The sequence below is a fragment of the Musca domestica genome, unplaced genomic scaffold (assembly GCF_030504385.1).
Source record: "Musca domestica strain aabys unplaced genomic scaffold, Musca_domestica.polishedcontigs.V.1.1 270, whole genome shotgun sequence".
Classification (NCBI taxonomy): domain Eukaryota; kingdom Metazoa; phylum Arthropoda; class Insecta; order Diptera; family Muscidae; genus Musca; species Musca domestica.
Window position 1 is genome coordinate 51802 of NW_026712287.1, and position 27318 is coordinate 79119.

Genomic DNA, 27318 nt, shown 5'->3' on the forward strand with positions numbered 1-27318 from the left:
TTCAGCATTTTAAATCCCCAGTGGAGAGTTTAACTCCTCGCAGAAAACATTCGATGTACGTTCGGTACCTTGAGGTTGTCCGGCATTTTGATCTTGACTCGCTCTTCACTTGTTTGGTTGGTTCTAGGGAAAATCCTCATTTAGAGCCTTCTGCGGGTGCAAGGAGTTAAGTCCCATTCATTAATAATTATCCATTGAATACTTTGAAGGCTCAAACTTGCAGTCAATGCTTTCTGGTACCAATACTAGCAAATTTACCCCAAAATAGTGCGACATTCTCGTTTAATATCCCTTTATAATTGAAACAAGAACAGACAATGTTGATGGTATCAACAGGTTATCTTCTATGAAATCGGCATTTAAACGTATTCTGGAATGGGGGGATAGCAATTGGCAGGTAAGACTTATCAGAACTAACCAGTTCCAAACTCGGTGTGTGACGTATTGGCTTGGTAAAGGGCGTAGTGTGTGTGTGTGTGTGCGTAATGTGTCCTACTATATTCCACAAACGCCTTTGCATATTGGAACCTACTTCACAAATGCATAACTGTTTGAAATCATTAAATTTAATTGCATCCTAAAATGCGCTGTCCTTATGCATTGTTCCACTGCTGTGATTGTTGTTGTTGTTTTGTTTGGCGGCTATAAAATTAATTAAGTTCCAAAAGATTCGACTCGATTGACAGACAGTCAACACCACTGTTGCCTGTCAACAGCCGTAACACATTCGCCGCCCCCGCCCCTCTCACGCAACATTCAAGCAGCCTGTCAGTCAATGGATCAGAGTTTATTTGCCACTTGTGATAAATGTCGCATTGATATACTCGCCACTGCGTGCTGCAACATAAATGAAGGCATTAAAATGTGATTTATCACAATTAAGCAGGATGCAGGACACGTTGACGAACATTGGCATTCGAAGGAAAGTGAAATGGAAATGCCACAACATCGATCGATGATGCACTCATGAAGTGCATTATTGATATTATCTGCATTTCAAGTGGAAGAGGAGTGAGGGAGAGGGGGTAGGGGAGCAATTTGACACCAAGAAATTGAATGCATTTAGTACCAAACTATTCTAGTTCGGTTTGTTTAATGATTAATTTGGCTCAGCAATCCTCTTTTTGTGGGAAAGAAAGGTGAGGGGAATGGAAGTGGAAATAGAAAAAATGACTCCTTCTAGCAATACTCTGGCAATTCCATTTGTGTTTTTATACCCTCCACATACAAAGTATGGAAGGTAAAGTTAAGTTTGTCATTCCGATTGTAACTCATCGAAATAATGATTTTAGGCCTTATAAAGTAGATATATTTTTGATCAGCGTAAAATTCTAAGACGATCTATACTCTGTCCTTTCGTCTGTTGTAATCAAGCTAGCGTCAGAACAAATAATGATCGGAAGCTAGAATTTTGCACAGATCAGTCTTTGGCCTGCAAACAGGGCAAGCTTGAAGTCAGAACGATTTAAGATCGGAAGATAGAATTTTGCACAGATTAGTCTTTGGCTTGCAAACAGGTCAAGCTTGAAGATGGGCTACATCGGTAGCATATAGTCCTCACATATTTATTTCTATAAAATATTGAAAGCCCATGTTCCTATGGTGTATGAAGAGTACGCAAATCTAAATGCCTCTTCGGCCTCCACTTTTGGAGATATCTCTTTTTCTCAGCCATTCTGTAAGTCGTAAGGGCTTAGTTATGATCGTTGGTCTTTTTATAATTTCCCAAACTTGTAAAATGCTTACTGTGGCGCTTTATTTTATTTTCTAACTAAATTGAAAATTCCATTTTTAGGTTAAATGAGTGGAGTACGTTTTGATGATGTTTCTGGTGCCGAGCGTGGCCCCATGCTTTTTGGTATTTTTTGGTTTCCATTACTGAAGATATAAATCAAAGTTTATTATGATACTGGATTAGTTTTCGGATAAATCGTTGAAAAAAGAAACTACGGGCATTTCTTCAGTCCATCAACACAATATTGAGCCTCACTGTTGCTCGACTGTGCCCCGTTGTAAATATGTTTGTCTATGATGCGGCAACTAATTTCGAACACTAACTGTGCCATCAATAAAATAGAGCGAAAAAATGAAGCGCAATACTTTTTCCCAATATTTATTCTATTCCCTGCATTGGAGGAACTCATTCATTCTGCGTGGTAAACGAGACCCGAGGAGAAAAAAATGTTTTCAATTAAATTTGATTAAAAAGTTTTCGTTTCTCGTTGCTGAAAAAGAGCCCGCGCATAAAATTATGCATTCTGCTGCTGCTGCTGCTGCCGCCGCCAAGCAATGGAGATGCTTTAATTATCCTTTGAAGTGGGTAACAAAATTAAAAAAAAACGCACACAAACACACCCACTCACGCTCGAGCGTTGTTTGCGAATCGAATGAACAAACTTTTCAAAGCTTATTAATATGGGGGCAAATTACTTCACACATCTTGGGGCCAAGTGAGAGGGAGTTGGTTGGAATATGAGTCGACTCCCATACTGTCATTTGCATAATTTGCAGCGAACCCTTGAACAGCGACTGGCGTTTTCTTTACTTGATACGGGCTGCTTCGGAGTCAATGCGGCCATTAATTCAAGTTGTAGAAGCCATTAATTCCTGGCCCTAAAAGGCAAGTAAGGAGAAAAATGAAGATTTAGTCGCCACTTTGACATCTTCCTTGTCGCGATGAATCCCAAAAAGTTAATCCAGAAAGTCGTCAAGACGGCCAACTGCCGATTACTCATGTGCAATTGTCCATTGGCATTTTCGAAGTATTGACGTATTTCCTAACCAAACACTGAAACGTTTTTCATGTGGCGTGTGAGTGATGCATGCAAACGATACAGATTTTCACCTGTTTCGCTTTGCCTTTCTCCGTCCACGACGGATGTGAATGTCATTCACTTGGCCTCGAAGTTTGACAGCCGAAATGGAAATCATATCACACATCCTATGGCCCATAAATCACTTATGTGGCCACTATTTATTGGTTTTTTTTTCTCGCTTCTGTGCCTCTATTAGGTTTTGCATTGGATTTTGGTCCCAACTCGCTGCCATCTACCTCAATGGGTTATGCAATTAGCACAAAGTGAATGAAGACCCTCGTGGCATCTACAAGTAAGTAGAAAGATCGAACCATGGTACCATGGTACATGGTAATTTAAAAAAATAATCCAAGGTTGACATTAAATACACAAATATATATTTTTTATACCATAACCCATATGGTTACAGAGTGTATATATATCATTTAATACGACCAAAACATGCAAACGGTTTAAGACCCTTTTTAGAAAATTTAGAGTCGATCTAGAGCTGTCCATCCGTCCGTCTGTCTGTCCGGCTGAGTATAACTCTCGAGGGGATCATCCGATTCGGTCCAAACCTGGTACATCGTAATATTATTATCAAACCTAGATCATTCGATTTTGTGTAAACTTTGCAAATCCCAATAATTTTGACAGTGGTATGTCAGGTACGGAAATGTACAATATCGCTCTAGTCAAGCAAGTGTCTACCCCACAAAGGGTCAAAACTTGGATTTATTATAACTCTTATCAAATGAGAAATAAAAGTCCGATTGGCGTTATTTCAATAATTTTATTAGCACGAGAACCGGTGTGAACATGTCACTGAATTATTAAATCTCTCATAATTTACGAAATAAGCATCAGATTCTCTTCAAATTTCAGATATCCCAATATTTTTACTAACGCAAGTTCCGGTGTGCAAAATTATAGATATCGGCCAACCCATTCTCCCACATAATTCACAGATTGCCAATATATTGACCACTTTCAATGTCAAACATTCTAGGAGTAATGTCAATGCTAATGCAAAATTGCATTTTCATTCCACAATTTCAGTAGATGATCGATCATGGATATATGCCTTGGAAGGTCTCAAATGCCTATTTCGAGGATGCCATCTCTCTGTTGGTAGGCTGTGGCCTTGTCTGAACAATCAGCACGGCCATGCAAGCATGCAACTATAAATCATTCTGTCAGAATTGAAATTTGCGACAAGGTGAACAATTGGAAGACAGCTAAACCCCATGAGGCGACAAACGTATTACCCAGATTTTTCAATATTGATTTCTTGAGAAACTAAAACAGGTCGAACAGTTTGTCAAACAGTTTAAAGAGCATAGAAGTCGTTGTTTTGACAAAAGTATTTTAAAAACAATGTTTCACATGCGAATTAAGTACCTAGTTCAGACCTTAGATCGGATAGCCCTTTAGTTGGCTCGCTTTACTTCAAATTGATTTTTGGTTTGTTGTTGGTTTTTGCCAGCCGTATCGCATTGTGCCAAATTGTTTTGCTTGTTGCAGAGAAATGGGGGGAGGGAGGGGGTGTAGAATTGTGTCCTGCGTAGTTGCGGCATCACCATCATCCTAGAGGTAAACAAAAACTCGGTGATTACGGTAAAGATTTATTTGACCGACCACTTTCAAATGAAGATTTATGTGACGGAGCACATTGGTCATTTTTATCGCATCTGTGGAAGAAGAAAATTGAAAGCTTCCTCGAAAAGCATTTCCACATAGCTGTTGGATATGGATATGCATTTGAATTTCCTTCTTCTCGCCTTGGGTAAAAGAAACATTTTGGAGTGAGGTCGTTTTTCATTTCTTAGGCACCCGAGGTGGGTGCTTGTTTAGCTTTCGTGAAGTTATCAAAATGTCCTTTTCCGCGAAGGGATCAGCAATAGCTTACCCTCATAAATATGAAATGGCCGGCGGAACAACTTGATAAACTTTACAAATGTTTTTGGTCGTATCTTAACGGCAATCTTGTAATTTAATATGGTGCTAATTTCTTCAAAACACGTCCATGTGCTTGTCCAGCGCGGTCTGGCGTGGTCGGAAGGCAGCCTACGGTCTTGGCCAAGAGGTTGTCGCTGTGTCAAACCCATTATTCCTCCATCCATTTGCCTTGCCGCTAGCCGCTAGCCGCTAATCGTTTGTAAGTTTGTATGCATATGTATGCGCATACATTCCGTGTGTACGTATTAATGTGCGGGCAACGATGACACCACATTAAGCCATGGAAAGTGTGTCAGTGTGGCCAGTGGCGGACTGGATAATGATCCTGCAGCAGTGCCAGTGGTTTTTAACTGAAATTAGGGGGGTATGGGTAACATTGAAACCGGGAAAGGGGAGCGTTTATTTCTATTTGGACGTACGCGTTGTTGTTCTGCTGTTCTTGTTGCTACTTTTGAAGCACGTACATATATTGAATGACGCCATATGAGGAAGCACAAGTGAAATGCTAAAACGCCAAGTTTAATTTCCGCTCATTGGTTGTTGTTGTCGTTGTTGTTTATGTCGCTGTCGCTGTCATTGTCCCCGTCGCCCTTTTGTGCATCATCAAAATAAAGTGACTCTATTTAGCTGTTACTCTGGACGACAACATTAGCCATGCAAATAGTTTTATTAACAGCCACATTGACGTTAGGGTGGCCTCAAAGGAGATCAGAACCAGAAGGTTTCTTTTTGCGATGCTAACCTAATTGTTATATAATTTTATCCTCAACCAAAGCATTGAGGGTAATGTAATCGTTTTCGAGTCCTACAATGACTACATTCAAGATCAGCGGGAATTGTAGGTCGATCCAACTCTGTCCACCATTCTGTTGTAAACATGAATTTGCCAATTGAATGGTAAATTTAGGAGGTGTGACTACTACAATTCGATATTCAGTGTTTTTGGTCTCATTTCACCTGCAGTACTTGGCATTTAGTCTTTCACATTCTTCCAGGGAAAAATTCCTCCTTTAAAGAATCTAAGTGTAGGTTTTTTATGAATAGTTATACCCTACAACACCTTAAGTTAGAGGTTAGAAGAAGTTTGATTGGACCAAAACTATAGGAAACTATATATCGATCTTCCTATCTCGCCGAGCCGAGTCGATCTACCATGTATGTCCGCCCGTCTGTCCGTTTGTCAATGTTAATTTGTAATCACGCTGCAGATCGCAATAATGACTGGATCCTCACGAAATTTGGCATGTTATGGTCAGAATGGAAGACAGAAACGTACCAATATGGATGGTCATCGAATAATATTTAGCGGGTGAAATATACCATAACTTTTATGTAAAAAATGCGAACATTTCCATTAAACTGCGAAAAGGTCATCTCTGACCGGTGCATTGATGCTAGTATCCAAGTTTGATAGAGCTTCTAAATCAAGAACGGCTGGAAAAGAATAATAATTAAACATCGCATAAAAATAAGGTAATAAAAAGTTAAAAAGCCGAACTTTGAATACCCTCCACCATTTGGAAATCTTCAAAAAATAAAATCCTTAAAAAGTCTATACGACGTGGACCTACATAAGCATTGTAGCTAAAATCATCAAAATATCGTATATAGGGAGGCACCGTTATATCGAAGCTGTGCGAAGACCTGGACCAGCATAGACAATTTTCTGTCACAGGCTATAGCATCCATTACTAACGTCAAATACGATATCTCAAACAATTTCGGTGGGTATTGTACCTTAACTCGTCAAAATACCGAATATGGGGAGGTACCGTTATACGGGGGCTATACGAAGACGTGGACCTGCACCGACAAATTTCTGCCTTATGCTGTAGTATTCATTACGAACTTCAAATACCAAATGTAAAACAATTCCGGTGAATAATTTCGCTAAAATCATGACAATACCGAATATCGGGAGGTACCGTTATATGGGGGCTATACGAAGACGTGGACCTGCCCAGATAATTTTCTGTCATAGGCTGTAGTATCCATTTCGAACTTCAAATACCAAAGTTGAAACAATTCCGGTGAATAATGTCGCTATAATCATCAAAATACCGAATATCGGGAGGTACTTATATATGGGGGCTATATGAAAACGTGGACCATTTACGAACTTAACCTGCCTACTGGAAAAATAAAAACGTGTGCAAAATTTTAGCCTTCTATCTCAATTCGTTCGAAAGATAGCGTGATTACAATAGACAGACAGACGGACATGGCTAAATCGACTTAGAATTTTACGCTGATCAAGAATATATATACTTTGTTGGGTCTGACATGAGTATTTCGAGGAGTTACAACCGGAATGACAAAGTTAATATACCCTCCATAGATGGTGGAAGGTATAAAAATGTGAATATTTTTCACATAAGATTTATTCAATTTGACTTTAAAAATTTAGAACATTAGACTTTAAGAATTTAGACCATTTGGATGGTCATGGAGGACAATTTTGTGTGCAAACATACCAAAATTAACGAAATCATAAATTCGCTGACGCCGATTTCGTTGTAGACTATAGCCAAATATAGGTGATATAGAAAATCATACCGGAGAATCTAAATTTTTAAATATTGCCGAAAGCCAAGATAGAACTTTTGCAGGACTATGTGACATTATTTCAAGAATGAGATGAAAATAGAATCTTTAATATGCATGGAATGCATTTTCTGAACGTGAAATTGCTGTTCTTTCCGAAAGGGCGAATTAGTTATTTGACGATGAAAGATCGTATGATTTTGGCATATATTGATCTGATCTAATATCTGATCTATGATGATTTTTGAAAAGAGGATCAATTAGGTTTAATATTTGCTTTTTCAGAAGTGGATATCGGAATGTTTCCAAGGAGAATCATCATTCTAGTCAAAAGGGTTTCCGATCTGCAGAAACTTTACCGCAAATTGTAGTGTTGTAAGATATCAAATGGTCGGCCCCGATCGACTGTAACCTTTGCTTACTTGTTCTCATATAACGGTACTTTTCGATATTCGATTTTTAAGGTTCCACTCAGTCACAGACTTAAACAAAATGGTCTGGACTTTGGTGACAACGGTTAGAGGAGAGGAGATTTCGAGAGGGGAGAGGGAAGTGGGTTTCGATTCGATTTTTAAGGTTCCACTCAGTCACAGACTTAAACCAAACGGTCTGGACTTTGGTGGTAACGGTTAAATGTTAAGCAATGCCGAAATGAGGATAAGATATCGAATTAATTTAAGTGGGAGTCGATCTGAGGGTCTGTTTAACTGCAGCTTTCCTTTGAAGCGAACCAACATTAGAAAGCGATTTTGAATATCTCACAGTGCAATTTCAAGGCCCTAACGATGAAGTTCTTAATGTTATCATGAAGTGGTGTCACAAACCGCACATTTTAACAATTTTTGGCTATTCTCAAGAATAGTCCATTATGAAAATCATTTTCGCATCGTAAGTCGGGTTGGAACTGACGAAAATCGGCGAATAAATGACAAAAAGTGTTCCCACCTAATGTACAGAGCAACATGATTGTCTAATATCGCCGAACATGACTTAATAAATAGCCTATTTTTAGGAGTTCTGTGTTTTGACTTTGCCTAGCTGGGTTAGTTACGTAAATGGCAGCTATGTAGCTATATTTGTTGCTGTTGCTGCTGTTGGTGTGAAAATGTCGTGTTTCACAGTCATTTATGTCACTTGCAACACAAGGCGACAAACTGAACCGCCAGCCACCGTAGCCACCGCATATCCACAGGGGATGGGGTAGAGATGGAATTGGAGAGAAACGCCGACATGAGGACATTTATTAAACCATTCAGGACGGAACGATTTTGCCGGCTGGCAATGTGTGTTCCGGCATTATAGCTGGCATTTAATAAACATGTCCATCTTAATTCGTGGTCATAATTTGTAGTGGCCATTACGGGCAATTTGAGCGATGAAAACAGGGGTTTGACCAATATTTAGGCTAAACTAATTTGTTTATTAGTTTACATGGGTTTTTGTTGTTGTTGTTGACGATGATGTTGTTTTTGTTTTTCTTTTGCTTTGCTGTGTATGCCAACTAGTGGCTGGTCGGCCGGTCATCCAAAACGACTTGTGCGCGCAAACCGAAAGGTGTGCCATGTCACCCGCCCAGAACATTTGCTCTGTTACAAATTAGAACTTTATCAATTACTTACAACTTCATTTTGATTTGGTTCGGAAGGGCCGGCCAAACTGATTAAAATGACAGGACCATAAAGAAAACTCCAAAATAACCTCAGAAAACTTTCGGACGTTCTCCACACTGAACAGTCGACGTGGGAACTTCAGAAGGTGGGAGCTTCTGTGCCAGTGTGAGTGTGTGTGTGTGCGTGCGTGTGTGTGGTGACTTTGAAGTCAAACATTTATAGCAATTCGCCGGTAGGGAACTGCCTTAACAGCCTGACCAACTTCGGTGACTATCTCTTCCGGATGCAACAGGGGAAGAGGAGTATCATCAGCTTTTTAACTTCAGTACATCATTCAATTTATCAAAGTTTTCCCCTTTTTCTTTTTGGTTGGGAAATAGTTTTTTGTTGTTTTCCTTGGTTTGCAGTCGTCGGAGCAATATCAGTTGTCAACTATTTTGTTGGTTGGCATTGCTGGATGTCCAGGCCTGATGGGCCGAGTAGCAAATGGGGAGCAGAGGTGACGAGTTCACAACAAAGTGAAGCGTAAAGCGACAACGACCAAAGAATGCTGGAGTGGCAAAGTAATAAAATCCTAAATTAAGACAAATTCCTTTTCAACCTTTTGACTTTGGAACGGACGTCTGCTGCTAAATGGTGACAGGGGTCAATGTGGCTGCTATCTGTCTCAGAGCCGGTCGCTTCTAGTGTATTATTTTGTATCTGGTGCCATTATCAATTACGGCTACAAGCAAATAGCCGTAGTCAGTCCTCCCTTTTGCTGTATTTCGGACTCTTACGAATAAAATTAATGGACACTGACCAGATATGCAGTATTTACTCGCAGAATAGATTAAACGAGAACTGAAGGAAGAAAGTTTACCTGTTTTTTGTTCTTGTTCCAATGTGACGTTGCTATTGTGCAACGAATTTGAAGAAAGACAAACTGATATCTAATGACCCTGTGTTTCAGTTGAGTCGGAGTAAGATAAATGTTTTTTTTTTGCCAACCAATCAATTAAGTCCTATGGGCAGTGGGTTATATGGACCGACTTTGAGTATCGATGAACATGCTGCTTATTTTCGAATGCGAATAGACTTGCAACTGATGCGGTTCTCTACAAAGGCTATGACTTCTTCCAAATAATGTCGCCCTAGGCCGACTCTTTGATACACTTGAAGATAGGCTCCAGTAAGCGAGATAATAGAGTTCATCCTTGTTCCAAACAAATGTTATCCTTAGTGAACGTGAATTGCCAGACGGACCTTGGATTAAAGAACACATCGACAGAGGGACATGCATTAGGCGACTGCTCTGGAGGCCATAAAAAAGGTAACTATGGACCTTTGTCGCCTTTGTTTTCGTGCTACAAAACAACTACATGAAGACACATTTAATCCCTTTTGCCGCGGGGCAGCTTTGTAGGGTGTTAAAATAATTGTCGAAATTGGCTTGGGGCTTCTTTCCTTTTTCGTAGCTACAACTCTGATACCGCCTCTCTTGATTCTGACTATAAACTTTTATTCCCTCTGATGTTCGGAAATGTTGTCTCCTTTGAAGTTCAAAGTTCTATCTCGACTTTTTTGTAGGTGGATACTTTTATCATAAGTTTTTTACGAGACATGATAAAGTTTGTATTGAACCCTAGCGGGTTTTGCGCCAAGTTTTATGTGTGTTGGTCTATGAATATATATTAAGACAAGATTTCTTTCAGTTTATACTCAGACTCAGACCTGATCGCAACAGAAAAAACATCTCCAATACCGAACGAAAGAAAGCTGTTTTCAATCACAGATTGTTCTGTGTTAAATTTTGTTTTGCCATGCAAATTTCCATCGCTGCTAGCTGCTGCGGAGGATTCCAATCCAATTTTCTGAAGGTTTGATAAATTGACGCCTCCTACACTTGGTCGTATCAACCTCAATCATTGAAGCGCTTTGAAGGTTGTGTGTTGCCAAAGCAAATCCGTGCAGTTTTTTTTTTGATTCCTTTGTTTCCTGTTTGGTTATGATGATGTCCTTATTTATTCAAAATCCTTTTGAAGTTTTAATCAAATCCAAATCAAATTTACACTCTGTTCCCGTGTTATCTTTTTCGGATGCTTCACACTTCAATTCGTTTTACTTTCACTTGTGTGTGTGTTTCGTTGTTTGTGCGACTTCCCTTTGTGTTCGCAATACTTTTCGTCCGAAAATTGAATTAAAAATTGAAACACCAACCAGCAATAACAATGGAAGAAATCCTTTTTGCCAAGTCCAAAAAAAAAAAACACAAAACAATACAAAAAAAGAAAATAAAAAAGCAAAGCAAAACAAACAGCCAACGACAAATCTAATGTTTTTTTCCGTTTTTTTTTTTTGCGGTTAGATGTTGAAAGTCCGTTTTTTATTTATATCTTTCTCGCTTCAATGCCAACCGGACAGACAATCGTATATTCCCTCTTGCCATCAACTTCTCAACACTGTGTGGAAGTTTTCAATTAAATGCTGTAGTTTCAAAGTGGAAATAACGATGTCGTTACTGCCTCAGCAGTCTTTTAAATAACAATTATCCTGAGTTTTGTGAGAACAAGAAATACTTAAAATGATCGAAACTTACGCACCATGTAGGAGCCATAAGGTCCTATCTCTAACACTTCTATTTAATCAGTTACTGGTCGTATGTTTGGTCTCTACAGCTACCACTTAGTCCTCACTGGAAGATGGTTGTTCGCCGAAACCTTTCAGAATGGAACTTAATGTTATAAGTTTTATGTGAAATTCGCTTTTGCGTTCAAAAGATTAATTCCCAATTTTTTATGAGTGTTTTTACACCATTGCATTGTTTTCCACTTTATTTTCTTCCAATTCCTACACTGTGTCAAGGTGGAAAGCGTGAAAATTGGACAAACTCGAGTATTGGAATAAGACTGTCGGAGGCTGTTTTAAGGATATATCCTTTAATACATTAAAGGATTTTATTTGAAGAAATCCTTTGTAAATAATGAAGAAAAAATAAAACGAATACCGAGGAAACGGAAAAGCAAAGGATGGAATAAAAATTTAATTATAACCGAAATTTCCATGACAATAACGAAAGGCACATCAGAACAAACTGGTGTAGCAGCATAAAATACATAAATATGAATTGTTGCCGTTGTTGTTGTTGTTGGCATGTTGTGGACGAAAACATCTGGGTGCCGGCTAGAAAAGGACGCAGCCACTGCATGGATACGAGACTGAACTAAAATCTATGCAAATAGTGACATATCCTTTAAAATTAAAGAAATAAAGGGTCCATTGAATTTATCCGAGCAAAAAGATGACCACGTTGTGCATGGATCGTGTTGGGGGCACTCGAAAATGTCTTTGCGTACGTACGTACGTACATATGCATAAGCAAAAGAAATTGTGACGTTAACTGTTTTGAGCAAAACAAACAAGGATCTCTGCCTTCCGATTGCCTTCCCCAGCAACCTCATTTGCTTCGCCGTCTAAGTTCGCCAAAAAAGTCGACCACAAAAATTGTATTAAATGCTGGGCAATAAAATTTGTTGGTCGTTCTTTATTTGCTCTGGTGGTGTTAGCCTAAAAGTGAAAAAAGAGGAAACGAATGCTCATTCGAACGCGACGCTTTTCCTGTCTCTGCTTACCTGAGCTCCAGCCAATGGAGCCAGCCACATTGCTCCGTGGATTTGCAAAGCAATTATACGTTTCGCATCAACATGCTGTAATTAAATTTTATAACATTTTCGGTGCAAATTATTTGTGCAGCTGCAAGCGGAGCGCGCCATTTGCAGCAGGGTGGCTGGGTTAGTTTTTGGGAGTTGCGTTCGGTGCCCGGAATGAATGTTGCAAAATGGACGCAAATAAACTGCACTAAAATAAATTATTTAACTAAACTTCATTTTTCATTTCGCTAAGTACCGACTAAATGCTCTGGGCAAGCGTAAAAAGTGCTCCAAAGAAATGAAATAACTTTCCAACGAATTTATCATTATCTGCTTCGGCCAAAGGACATTACGCAAGCCAACGTTTAGGGGGAAGAGGACGCAGGATTGCAGTTTCTGCTGTTGCTGTTTAAGGCTATTCTCTCATTTTCAGTTGTGATAGGTGTAATGTAAATATAGAAAGGTGTAATGTAAATATAGAAAGAGTGGACCGATATTAATCCCTCAAAAGTAGATATAAGAAATTAATGCACATCCTAATATTTTTATACCCTCCACCAAAAAAGTATGGAGTGTATATTAAGTTCGTCATTCCGTTTGTAACTCATCGAAATAATCATTTTAGACCCAACAAAGTATATATATTCTTGATCAGCGTAAAATTCTAAGACGATTTAGCCCTGTCCGTCCGTTCGTCCGTCTGTCCGTCTGTTGTAATAACGCTACAGTCTAAACGAATTAAGATAGGAAGCTAAAATTTTGCACAGATCTCTCTTTTGTCTGCAGGCAGGTCAAGTTCGAAGATGGGCTATATCGGCCCACGATATAGTATAGCCCCCATATAACGGTACCCCCGATATTCGGTATTTGGATGATGTTAGCCACATTTTTCAACGCAATTGTCTGAAAATCCACACAAGGAGTTCCTTGTGGGTACTTTATACCTCGGCAGAGAATTATCTATATAGGTCCACGATATCGTATAGCGCCCATATAACGGTACCCCACGGTATTCGGTATTTTTATGATTTTACCCACATTTTTCAATGGAATTGTTTTAAAATCGACACAAGTAGTTCCTTGTGAGGGCTTTACCCCCTGAGAGAGAATTGTCTATACAGGTCCACGATATCGTATATCCCCCATATAACGGTACCCCCCGATATTCGGTATTTTTATGATTTTACCCACATTTTTCCATCGGAATTGTCTGAAAATCCACACAAGGTGTACCTTGTGGGTACGTTATACCTCGGCAGAGAATTATCTATATAGGTCCACGATATCTTATAGTCCTCATATAACGGTACCCCCGATATTCGGTATTTTGATGTTTTTAGCCATATTTTTCAAAGGAATGGTCACAAGGGTTTCTTTGTACACAAGGGGTTCTTTGTGAGCACTTTACCCCCCGGCAGAGAATTCTCTATATAGGTTAACGATAACGTATAGCTCCCATATAACAGTACCCCGCGATATTCGGTATTTTGATAATTTGAGCCACATTTTCCAATCGTATTGTCAAAAAATACACACACGGAGTTCTTTGTGAGCACTTTACCCCTGAAACGGAATTGTCTATATAGGTCCGCAATATTGTATATCCCCCATATAACGGTACTCCCCTATATTCGGTATTTTGATGATTTTAGCCACTTTTTCCAATGGAATTATCTAAAAAACCAAACAAGGAGTTCCTTGTAAGTACTTTACACGCAGACATAGATTTGTCTTTATAGGTCCACAATATCGTATATCCCCCCATATATCGGCACCTTCCTTTATTAGATATTTTAAATATTTTAAAAGAATTTTTAATGGATTTTATCATTTTTTTTTAAATTTTTTTTAATTTGTACCAAATGGTGGAGGGTATTCAATTTTAATAGATCGAATCTTTCTCCAATATCCCCCAAAAAGCTCAAAATTTTCCAAAAATATGTGGAAGTATTTCAAATGAAGGGAGGAAGCAGTCGATTATGGCACGTTGCCATAATTATATCCAACTTAGATCATATATGAAATAGAAAAATATTGGCCCACTACCTACCATCCCAATAAAGGGATATATTTCGAAATATCTGTCGACATAACCGACAGGTACTTTATAAAACGTTTTCTTTTTGGCAAATTGATTTTTTCAGTCTTTCCTGAAAGACCTTTGGCCTTTGGATGCATGTATAGAAAACGTTGGATTTGAATTTTATGTTGCATGGTCGCCACTTTTTTTTAATGAAGGACTTTTGTTAACAAATGCTATTGATTTGTATCATCAAGCTCATTCGGTAATACATCAAAATACAACATCTGGTGGCCAAATACACTTCCTCTTGCTCCACTGAGCAGTTAATGAATACGATTTCGCGTCACATTTTTAGGTTTGGAATTGCAGCAAGGCCTCTAGTCTTTGGTGTTTACCTATGAAAGCGGTTTATAAATCACAAGTCAAGCGATTTATTGGAGGGGGAGAGAGAGAGAGAGAGAGAGTAAGAGAAAAAAAAACAACTTCAAACTTATTTAAATTTCCAAAATTATTCCATTTATTTCTGCCACATGTTCCTCGCATTCCCCGGGGCTTAGACGCACCCACTCTTGCCAGGACGAAATGGGAAATCATTTCTTCATGTTGTAGGGTGAATTTATTAAAATTTCTTTGTCAACAAATCTCTTTAGAGTTCAAATGCAAATAGCAGCGGCTGCAGCACCTCACTCCTGCTTCAGTTTCCCCTCCGCAAAGTACAGGCAAGTGTGAATCGTGCCACCTCATACATTCATACCGACACACACACGCACGCATATTTCAGGACGAAACGACGATTTAAAAGCTAATGTTGAGGGCGCTCAACAGAATTGAATTGTAGATGAACAAATCCTTCTCCATGAATCACACCAAGCCGCAGTAGTGAAAGTGAAAATCCATTCGGGAGGAGCTGGGGAACAGGGTCGATCCAACCATTCAGAACTAAGATTAAATGCCACCCAACCAATGTTGTAAACGTGGCAAACAAATCTGTTCATTTTCCCACCAAAGTGATTTCGCATTTGTGTTGCGTTGTCGCCGTTGCCGCTGCTGTTGATAAATCTGGCATCATTTCCATTTCGCCTGTCGCTCTTTGTGCCTGGAAAATTGAAAATATATTTCATTTTTATAAATTACAACTGCTTTGCGTTACACAAACAACCTGTTTATTATGTTGACGGAAGAGCGATTCGCAAATATTAATTTCATATTCCATGGCGGGGAATCAGATTCATTTACCTGGCAGTGCGTGATTGAGTTCCCAGCCCCTGGATGCTGTGACAGTACGGAGAGACGGAGTGGAGTGGAGTTGCCGTCGACTCGAAGCTATTAACGCTATCTATACCGTTATTTGTTATTTTGTGATAGAGAATTACCTAATTTTACAAATAAATTACTTATTCCAACACCCTCGCCAGAGTACCACCCCGCCAGCTGACGTAGAACTCTGTATGTCTGTATGTATGTCATTGCTATGACAAACGTAGATTGGAGGGGGAATATTCCATTGTGATAATCGAAGGAAGTTCATTGGAACATTCACATTGGGTTAGGTTAAAAACAAAGTCGATATTATTTTAATAGGGTTTTCTCAATCGGAAAAGTTCAGTATATTTCGTATCAAAAAAGTGTGTCTGGGTGTGAGGAGCTTGTTTTGAATTATTTAGGTTTTCGTTAGAAAAGTATCTTTAATTAATACGTCGTTATATCACTAACTTAGATTAGTAAACCGGGTCTGTAGTAAATGTCAAATCACAAGGCACCTGTCACATAGCTAACGAAACAATGGTTCAATGTCCGAGACCTGTGATTTGACACCGTTGAACGTATTTTTTTGGTGATAATTTTCAAGAATAGGTGCACGTCAATAAGCCAGCACCAAATTAAAGGGCCCAAAACCTGAGCTGTTGCTATGAAATAGCCGTTGAGGAAATACCAGGTAAATTGGATTAAAAGGGTAAGTACCCCGGGAATGTACACAAAAGCTGAGTTTGAACAAATTTAGGTTACTTGACCTCCTTTTAAAATGAATTCAGCCATTGAAAGTAGTCCTTTAAATATTTGGGTAAGTACTAAACTATTTTCGAGAAAAACTAATTCAGTTTTTTTTTTCGTTATTTTGTAACAATATTGGTTTATATACAGTGGTTTCTATTTACCTGCATCAACACTAGCTGCGCATTGGCCTTTGCGGACCAAAAAACTTTTTTTATGCCATTTTTTCTGAATCCCTTTATTTGAATTGTGTTTAAGTGCCCAATCGATAGCTGCACATTGGACATTCCTGCCTCGAAAATTTGGTAATTTTTTTTAATTTGGTTACAAGAGTTGTATTTATCTGCACAAGAAAATTTATTGCAAAAGACACTAAAAACTACCACTTCGTTTTTGTTTTTGTATTCGCAAAAACAATAACAACACAAGAAAAGAGCATGCATTAAAAACATATTCTCGCTTCCTCTCCCACACTAAAAGATGGTTATGCTGTATAAAACACCACTGATGCTCAAATACATATGGCTATTAACCGTACGTAAGTAAAATAAAGATTGCTGCTTTGTTGTACACGAATAGAAAATTAAAGATACCTGCACTTTTTGTGCACGTAAGTAAAATTAAAGATACCTGCTTCATTGTGCAGATAAATTCAATGAGGCTACCTGCATTTTGGGCATTGCTGCACAAGATGTCGTGCAATTTTTGATTGTGCAGGTAAGCAAAAAATGCTGTATAGTACTAGCTGACCCGCACCGCGTTGCTGGTGCTGGCTGCTGGGTATTTGTGTTTTTTATATATTTTTGGGAACATACTATAAGTTGTAAACGTTTACCTTTTCTCTTTGAAAAAGCCCAAACATTGATAATGATGTTGGCTTACAACGGCAGTCAATCTACAAATTTGCCAGTTTCCACTGTTTAAGCTTATTCGTATTTTCTTTGTTAAGGCATATACACTGGCATATATATTTTTGATTTTTCGTCCTCGATAGTAATTTCTAAATTAGAGTAAACACTCACTGCAAACATATCAATGTAGATTCACCTAACGGCCTCTTTTAAGTGTTTTAAATGCCCTGGCTACATGGCTTCAATTCACAAATTAGGTGTCGTTGGGAGTAACCGTTATATAGGGGCTATATGAAGACGTGGGTCTGCATAAGTAATTTTTTGTCATACCCATTGCGAACTTTAAATACCAAATTTGAAACAATTGCGTTGAATAATGTCGCTAATATCATGCGATATACGGAAAAAGAGCAGGGGGCTATATAAACGTAGACGGACATGACCCATTTACGAACCTTTCCAAGGAGTTACAAACGGAATGACAAAGTCAATATATCCTCCATAGTACGGTGGAGGGTATAAAAAAAGTAAATGCCCAAATAATTTGTGGTTCGCACCAACACCAAGGTCTCTAGATTTTTCGATATTACAGTCTATTGTACCGTTTTCGTTCAATATTTTCGGATGCCATATCTTCTACTGTGATACAATCTCCAATTGACTTTCTCTCATACGAATACGAGAAGGGCGTTACTGGGTGTTCCCCCGCTCCCCCCAACCCCCTCCGATTGCTCTGCGGGTGTGAAGAAGCTGTTGTTTACCGAACTCATTCAATGACAAATTCAATCATTTTTCCATTACAAGCAAAACATTATTGTTTCGGTTTCGTTTCCTTAGACGACAAGTGGCTGGGATGGGCCGTATTAATGTTGTCCGGGCGAAGGCACGTTCTTGTTTTATTGTTGGTTGTCGTCCTTTTGCTGCTGCATTCACAATAGGACCCATTTTCTGTGTTGGCAGCTGTAGAAGTAGTAGCCAAACATTTCGCCTCCGGACCTACTCATGTAGACGTTGTTATACTTTCAATCAAAAACACGGATACGCACACATACACACTTACACTACCATACTGACAGGGAAACAAAACTCGGTCTTCATTTAGAATTGATTGCCGGTGATTTGTTCAATGTTAGGCATTTAATTTTACAACGTATCAAGGGCTAAACTCCGTATCCATTCATTCATTCCTTCGGTCTACCCTCTCCCCTCCCACCATCCAGCTCTGCTTTTGGGGGCTTTTGTATGGCCTTTGTTGTGCGTTTGCCACAACCATCCAGCCAAGTCAATACAAATAAGCTACTTTGCGTGGTTACAGCAACAGACTCACTCTGCCGCTCGCTACTCGCCAGTAAGTCGACGTGTGTCTGTGTGGTTTAGACCAAAAGTAGGTGCGAAATTCCATTCCCAGCACTCCACCAAAGTGCAATTTGTCTTGTGTTCTTCCGCGCAGTTTGTTTTCGGTGGCAGTGTGTTGTTGGAGATGTGTGTGTGTGTGTGTGTGTCAAAGGAAATGAGCTGGAACCTTTTAGGGAATTCTTTAACAAATAGGCTTGTTTACCTTAGCCCGGATTTCTCTGTTGTAACCTTGATTTCTATGCCCTTTCAAATGCCACGGCAAAGGTGTGTCGGTGAGTTTCGGTGGTTTTCAACGCATATGACAAAATGTATCCCATTCAAATCGTATTAAGTTGGTTGTTTCGTGGAGCGGCAGAGGCGGAAAGGACATGATTGATAACTTAACATGAGCAGCGTGTTCATTTTAATAATAATAAACAAGGAAAAGAAGATGAAGAAGGAAAAAAGAAACACCGAAATTAAAAAACATTTGTCATGGCCATGCCAGTCGTTCATCTTGTTCTCGGCATTGTCGCACTCAACGACCCCTTTCGCAATTGACCACAGCTTTAGTTTTGGCCAACGCCAGATGGAAGTGTTGTGGATATCAAATCTGTGAAGACTAAATTAAGACAAGTCCAGATGATGTCGTGATGCTCTCTCTCTCTCCTCAATGGCAGGTCATTGCGTAGCCTAATTGGAATAAAACCTGCAGAACTTCTTCGAACTTCTCCGAATAGTGGGCGGATTGGAGTTGCACTTGGTATTGTTGTACGGCGGGTTTGGTGTGCGTGCGTGTGCGTTCGAGTACTGCCACTTGCACATAACATCATCGGACTCGAGACAATTACAGATTTCGCATTCCTAATGGAATTCAATCAATTTTCATTTATAATGATTAGCAAAAGATGTTTGTGACTGGAAAAGATGGTGGCGACGGCGATGGCGGTAATGGTCCGGGCACAATTATGGCCTAAAGCAGTCTCTGCAATGCTAGAGGGTTGGGGTTTAAGTTTCATTAATTATCAGGAGGCCATCGCTCACTTTCGATTGAGTGGAGAATTGCCCAAGACAATTTACTGACGAGGTTAGTTGAGGCAGTCGGCACGATTAGATACACAAATATGAATATCTGTGAAGTTGTACGAACTTCGCCGGGGATTTGCCTAATTTTCTAATAGAAAATAATATCCGAACGAATATTAATCGTGGCATTAAGGGCACAAATCGAGAATCTTCTGGCAGGGAGCGAGGATCGACACAAACCAAACGAAGGGCACTTGTAGCAAGGGGAGCTATAAATAGCCATTTTTGTTACAAAACGTTCACAAAGCATAACAGTACCGAACGAGTATGTCATGACTTTATGACACCCTACACCAATTTGCATATTTATTGGAGCTACCCACAATATAATTTACTATATCCTCCTTTTAATCGATTTCCACTAAATTTAATGCACTGAACCAAAATTGATGTAAATCCGTATCTTTTGATGGGTGTATTTGAGCTGTATCCAAATATGAAACGATCTCTATAAAATTTAGCAGAGGTATTTATATACGGTATCTGATAGATGGGACCAAATATTTTTGTTGTGGAGAGCATTTAATGGGTTTGAGGGACATAAATACAAAATAGGATGAAACATATAGATGGGACCTATAGCTATATCTTAACCGATTTTCACCAAAGTTGATAAATATTCTTCCAGGCTGAATTCCTTCGTATGTGTCCAAATCCATTCAATTCGGCCATAAAATAACCATTTGGTGCGCGATAAACTTGAAATCGAGTACATATATGTATATGAATGGGCTCTATAACCAAAACTGAACCGATTTCAATAAAATTTGGCAAAAGTATTTCTGAGCTGTATTTGATATTTTTTCCCGGATTATCGTTGTCACGGAGTGCATGTTACGACTGTGGAGGACAAAAATAACAAATCGGATGAATATTATATATGGTGGCTATAGCTATACTTGTTTCTAGGCTTAATTTGGTCATATGTGCCAAATTTTATCCAATTTGGACTAATATTATACATTTGGTGCGCAATGAAAGGCAAATCGGATGAAGATAAATATGGGAGCCATATCCAAATTTTGACCGATTCTATGGTTTATCCTTGGACGAAACAAATGTAACCTGTACTTTGTTTATAGAAATACATGGATAGACTGTCGGATGGACATGCATACATTTTTTGCCGTTTATCGATACTGAATATTCCTAATTTTGTAATTTTTGTCATGCGAAGTTGTTTATCTTTAATAATGGTTTATTCGGCTCACGTGATTTTAGCGTTTATATTCAGAGAGGGCTTAAATGTGAACGTTGCCCAAACGCAAGAAAGTTTGTTTTACGTTGAAGATGACTTTGGCAAGAAAGAAAAGACAATGACTGCTGGAAAAGATTTTCAAACGGAGTAGCGAATTATTGAAATTAATTCGAAATCTATATTCACCGTTTTTTATTGCCATAACAACATTTTGTTTGATTTTAAAATCGGAAATCAAGTAATACAAAAATGCACTTTTTTGCATGCATAGATACGTACTTACACACACACGCACACATACATGCTACACATCATAACCAAAAACACAAAAGCCATTGTCAATTTGTTCATTGGAAATTGATCTGTTTCCGATTTTATTTTTTTATATTAGCTACGTTCATTCCCAAGCTATGTGGCATATACCCATATTGAAAAAATGATAGAATCTATTCGTTGTGGTTGCCTCAGTCTTCACGCCCCTTTGCACAGAGTCCTCCAGTTTCGTTTCTGAAAGCCAGTAACAGAATTTGTTCAAATTCAATTGGTGCATTTTGCTGCCGGCGTATGGGATGCTGGATGTGCAGCATGACTTGCCACCCTGTGGCCAACTATCACACCACAAGCATTTCACCAATGCCACCACTCCTGTCAGCCGAGGAGTATCCATTGACTTTTTCGAACAGTTTTTACATTTCATCAAAGGCTTTCTCTGTGCCGAAAACTAAAGTTTTGGAAGCCAAATATAGTTGAAAAAATGACAAGGGCTCCCCCCCTCTCTCTCTCTCTGTTACCAATGCATCTGCGAATTTGGCTATGACACATTGTGTGTGAGTTTGTCGTGTGTTTGGCTGTGTGTGTGTTGTTTAGTGAATGAATGTATTTCATGAAATGGAAAAATTCAGTTATAGATTACCACAAAGAACCCGACCGTCATACACACACACACGCACAAACATTGTTATGCATTTGCAAACTCCCGTTGTAATATACTTTGTACCGATGTACCCAAATACCACAATTCGAAATGGATAGGAAACCATTTTTGTCAGAGTCTCAATACCGACCCAAAGACTGATAGCAAAAAGTCTATGCGTTTTTCCTGCATACATACACACACACACATATACACACCCGTTCGACAATCGAAGGAGTTCTATCCGGTCGAGGAAACTTTTAGTCTTACCTTTCGTTTCCGGTTTCATGGTCGAACTTTTCGGCATGTTCACTTCTCAGAATAATGTAGCAACAATTCACCACTTACTCCTGACAAGAAAGCCCCCGATTTGGTATCTGCAACTGGATAAAGTTTGCAGCCACTCCGTTTGGATACGGGCCAGCCAAGTGTGCATGTGGGTGTTGCAATTGGAATTTCTACATCCGAACGGAAGACCAGATGCCGTATACACAGGTTTCCGTTCGTTTGATTTTTTATGGGCCACAAGTTGAGTTTCCGCTCGCCAATGGGTGTGGGCAGCCATTGTAACAATCTTGATTTTGTGTTCAACCGAATGCGTCTCAAGCACAAACAATGATATGTTTAGTCCATCTTGGATGCCGTGGATGAAGTCGATTCCACCCATTGGAACCAACTTATTGAGTAGCCATCATCCGCTGTAGAGGTTGTGGCGCGCAAGGAATTTCAATAATTTTGACACTCATTGATTTTAATGACAAAATTGCCGACGTTAAAAATTGGACAAAACAGAGAGGGTGATTTACACGGGACACAACATGTCCTAATACGAAAAAAAAACTAAAGTTTTATTAATTTTAGAGTCCTGTGATCACGACTCCAATGGCAGAAAAGGGAAACGGGAGGTTCGTTTTACAGTGGCCACATGCATAACAATTTAAGGATCGTTTCGGCCGGTTCGTTTTTTACTTTGTAAGAGATTTGTTTTCGTACTACAACGAGCTGGTAGATGTGGTCCGTATTTGAAATAAACGTAAGTTTGGACCAAAACTGGGATACTGATCGCTTTGTATAATATCGACGGTAACTTATCGACGGAATTGCGAAATTCCTTCGAAAGTGGCAGTATATGCCGACGATATGTCTGTACCAAAATGTTCTGAAAGAGATTTCATCTAAGCATATTTCGATTTAATACGTTTTGGATAGCAGACCATACCATGGGACCCCAAGTGGTACAGTGGCTTTTGGCCAAATCCTGGAAGAGATTTTGTTCACAGAAACATTGGGTCTAAACGGCTAATGATGTAAACACATCTTGCCTACATCTTAAGACTTCCATGGGAGGTACGAAAAAAACGTCTTTAAGTTTACGATTATGTAGAATGTTACAATTCACAAAGTTCGTGTGTCGAGCTTATAGATTATTGATATAGATATTCACAAGCTATGTTACAAGCTTATGAGCCCTTAATTCTTATGTGGAATGTCATATTTCACATCCAATTGAATGCCACTATCGCGTTGTCCCGGGCAAGCCATGGCATCAATAAAGCTTAAGATTTGGGCCATGAAGTCTTATCTTTACGAGCGGTGGGCGGAGGCGATACTTGTGGAATGTTTTGTGTTTCATTTCGATTGAACAACTATTTCGAGAACAATAAATTCCGAATGAAATATATATTTTACTCCAAAAAGGATTTCCTTCAACAGAATGGACAAAAAACTTCAGCTTTGCAAAGGCGAAATGCGAAAGCCAAAAATAAAGTGACAACAGGTCAAGCTATTGAGACAATAAGTATTGAATATTAACCGGCATTCGATTCTCTTGTCCTAAATGGCAATCAAGATGGAGCAGCCAGAGTCTGTCACAAAAATAAAGTAGTACAGAAGGAGTTTTAGGTATTTCAAACTCGAGGGGTACAAAAACGACTTCAATATACTAAATATTGTACTATTGGCCGTGGAAGATAACGAAGAGCCAAAGTCTGAGTCGTATCTTAGAACTGCCTTAAGACTCTTGTGAATTTCGATATAAAAGATACGAAAAGAAGCACAAGATTCCAATTATTATTAGGGGAAGGGAAGAGCTGTTGTTCCGAGTTTTTGTACGTGCCTATGATGGCAAAGCCTTAATGGTGTACAGAAGGATTTTGAAAAAGTGGAGAAGTGCCAACAATGAAGAATGCATCAAGGCAGGCATTTGCATTTTATTGGGAAAAAGGGTAACTTTCAAAATCCGCAATACCATTGCCACAAATTATACGAAATTTGCCACAAATTATATTAAATTTGGTACCATCAGTTTTTGGCGGAATAATGGCTCAACAATTTTGAAGTTTGATGTGTGGTTTTTGTTGGTCTTTGTTGGTCTTGAATAAGGCAGCTGGTCTTCAAAATTCCTTATATGGGTGTACTAAAACCAAAAGATGATATTAAATCTTGTGCAGCACTGGATTGTTAGTAGCATTCGTATTAGACGACCGAAACTTGGATTTTGAACTTCAGGGTTAGAGATAATGAGGTTCATGTGACAATTTGTAGTAAAATAGTACGAAAAGTACTATATGGACCTAAATCGGATATTGTTCGATTTGGTATGTTCGATAATTATTCAAAATTTTGACCCGTTATCCCATCTTCACACCATATTTTATGTCAAAAATGTTGTAATGTTTAAAAATCGTATATTATAAGAGTTATAATTTGCAAAATGTTGACGTTTTGTGGGGCAGGAACTAGAAAGAGTGAACCGATATTGCCCATCTGCGAACTCGATCAAAGTTTGACAGTGACATGACGATGTACGAAGTTTGGATCAAATCGGTTGTTCCCGTTGAGAGTTATCGTGTGCACCCGCCAAACGGACAGACAGACATACGGACGGACATCCCTAGGTCGACTTCAAATATCCTGAAATGGATTTCGTTCAAAGGGACCTGGAGTCTTAAAACGTTATTTCGATGAGGCACGTTTTGGCCGTGTCAAATGATATATAACCTCTGCGGCCATATGGCTGAGGGCATAATAACGTGTCATAATACACTGTACCTTGCCTGTAGGGACATGCAAAACCCCCGGTTCAAATCAATGAGGGTACGTGCGCTCTGATTACAACACATTTAAGGTTCGGTAATGATTGCAGCCATAGACATTCTTTTTCCCATTGCTACTTCCACTTGCGAAACCACAGACAGTGGAACGGGTAACACAGCAGTGCCAGAATGCAATGGAAAGCGCTTGTTGCCATCACGACCTGTGCATGGGAGCAGGCCCACCCCACACGCTTTGTTTCAATTTCCGATAAAAATATTTGTGAACATTTTGGCCATTGCTGCTGTTGTTACTGTTGCAATTGTTGTTGCCGCTGGTGCCTTTATCGACAACACTTTCGACACTGCAGTCGACAAAGTTGCCACGAAATGGCAGTTCGCAACAAAGAGAATCTTTATGGGTAATTAAAACTTTATCCCATATATTTTCCGCCACATCTAAACGAAGCTGAATTTGAAAAGAAACACAACGATCCGAGGAATGTGTGGTGGCCCGCATCCCTCAAGAGTTCTGTTCTGAGATTGGTGCCGGGCTTCCAACTAGGTGGGCTGTAATGGCAAATACTGAACATGGCATTTACTGTTCCAATAATAATTTCCCTTCACTGCTCATGGGTCATGTTTGTTTTTGCTACGAACGTGGTTTAGCTTGCTGCTGGTGTTTGAGTGCAGTGAATTCATAGGTTATCACAGGAGCAAATACACATTAAACAAGTTCTAATACCCTTCACCATTTGAAACGATTTTCAAAAAATAAAATCCTAAAAAATGCCGTTCAAATTTTAAAAATACCGAATATAGCTGTTTTGTTGGGGTCTATACGACGTGGACCTACATAGGCATTGTTTGTCATGAGCCATTACCATATTCAAATACACATTAAACAAGTTCAAGAGCAGTAAGTTCGGCCGGGTCGAACTTTGAATACCCTCCACCATTTGAAACGATTTTCAAAAAATTAAATCCTTAAAAAAATGCCGTTAAAATTTTAAAAATACCGAATATAGCTGTTTTGTTGGGGTCTATACGACGTGGACCTACATAGGCATTGTTTGTCATGAGCCATTACCATATTCAAATTCGAAACTTGAAATAAACAGTGAATAATGTAACTAAAATAATCAAAATATCGTATCGGAGGTACCGTTATATCGGAGCTGTGCGAAGACCTGGACCAGCATAGATAATTTTCTGTCATAGGCTGTAGTATCCATTACGAACTTAAATTGCGACATCTCAAACAATTTCGGTGGGTATTGTACCTAAACTCGTCAAAATACCGAATATAAGAAGGTACTAGGATGACATTCCCATATCGAATTTACACATTTGTTTTCCAATCCGCCTCATCCATGACGTTGCAAAATGTGCGTCACCAATGACGGTGACATGCAAAGAGAAGTGCCACCGAAAATATATCGAAATTAGATTTATAACACAGTCACAATTTAGCCTGCATTTTCCTCCTTATGAAGCAAAACAGGGAAGTGATCGATTTATTTGAGATTTAGATATCCTGGTGTTAATTTTAAATAGGTGTCACGGGGAAACATTTTTATCTGATATCATAAATTTTCATGTACATTCGGGATGACAATAGGTCCCCACAGGCTTTCTATTTGTCCAAAGTTTTTATTTCTGGGCAAACGATATCCATCCATGCTCCCCTCTGTTTAATCGAATTTAAATATGTTATTTACTTTTAAAATAGGAGAGGACGATTTGCAGTGTGTTCTGCAACTGATGGACACATTTGCCCAAGTTGGTATACCTTCTGTATCCAACTAATAGTATGATTTTAGTCATGTTACCATACCTTCAGTATGAAACTTTACACTCTCACTTTATTGAGGTGTGTTGTCTACTCTACTACTCCGAGATAGTAAGCAAGCATTATGCCCACTAAGCGTTTCCCAGGCTTACTTTATTTTTCGTTTAGCTTAAGTTAATTTAAGCAAGATAAGAGCAGTTTTGATTTGTGTTTTCGGAGTGTTTTCATTTCAGATTTGTGTCAATTTTGGGCAGTAATTGTCTCAGAGCTAATCTCCGGAAAATATCTTTTTGAATTTTAACTTGATGTAGCCTGCGCTGTACGGCTGTTCGATTAGCCGCCCCAAACAGGAGTGACGTGAGTATATTCAATGTGTGTAAACAGAGTTAAAGATGCTTTTCTGATTCCAGTTGTTAAATGAAGTAGTAACTTTTTAGCAGCATCAATATTCCTTTCCAATATCAATAATTTGAAACAATTTTGGACAAACACCTACCTATTCCTTAATTATTGTTATTATTATTAATCTAGCATATATATATAGCGTAGCATAATG

At 39.0% G+C, this 27318-nt stretch overlaps 1 protein-coding gene across 1 annotated transcript in view; it reads right to left on the reverse strand.

Annotated features, from left to right (window-relative positions):
* The window catches only part of LOC101890273 (uncharacterized), a 38026-nt gene extending 25474 nt beyond the window's left edge, over positions 1-12552 (reverse strand). Inside the window, 2 exon segments of the mRNA XM_059124265.1 lie at positions 12347-12457; positions 12523-12552. Of these exon segments, the coding sequence (XP_058980248.1) occupies positions 12347-12457; positions 12523-12552 (141 nt within the window).
* Positions 12553-27318: the final 14766 nt, after the last annotated feature.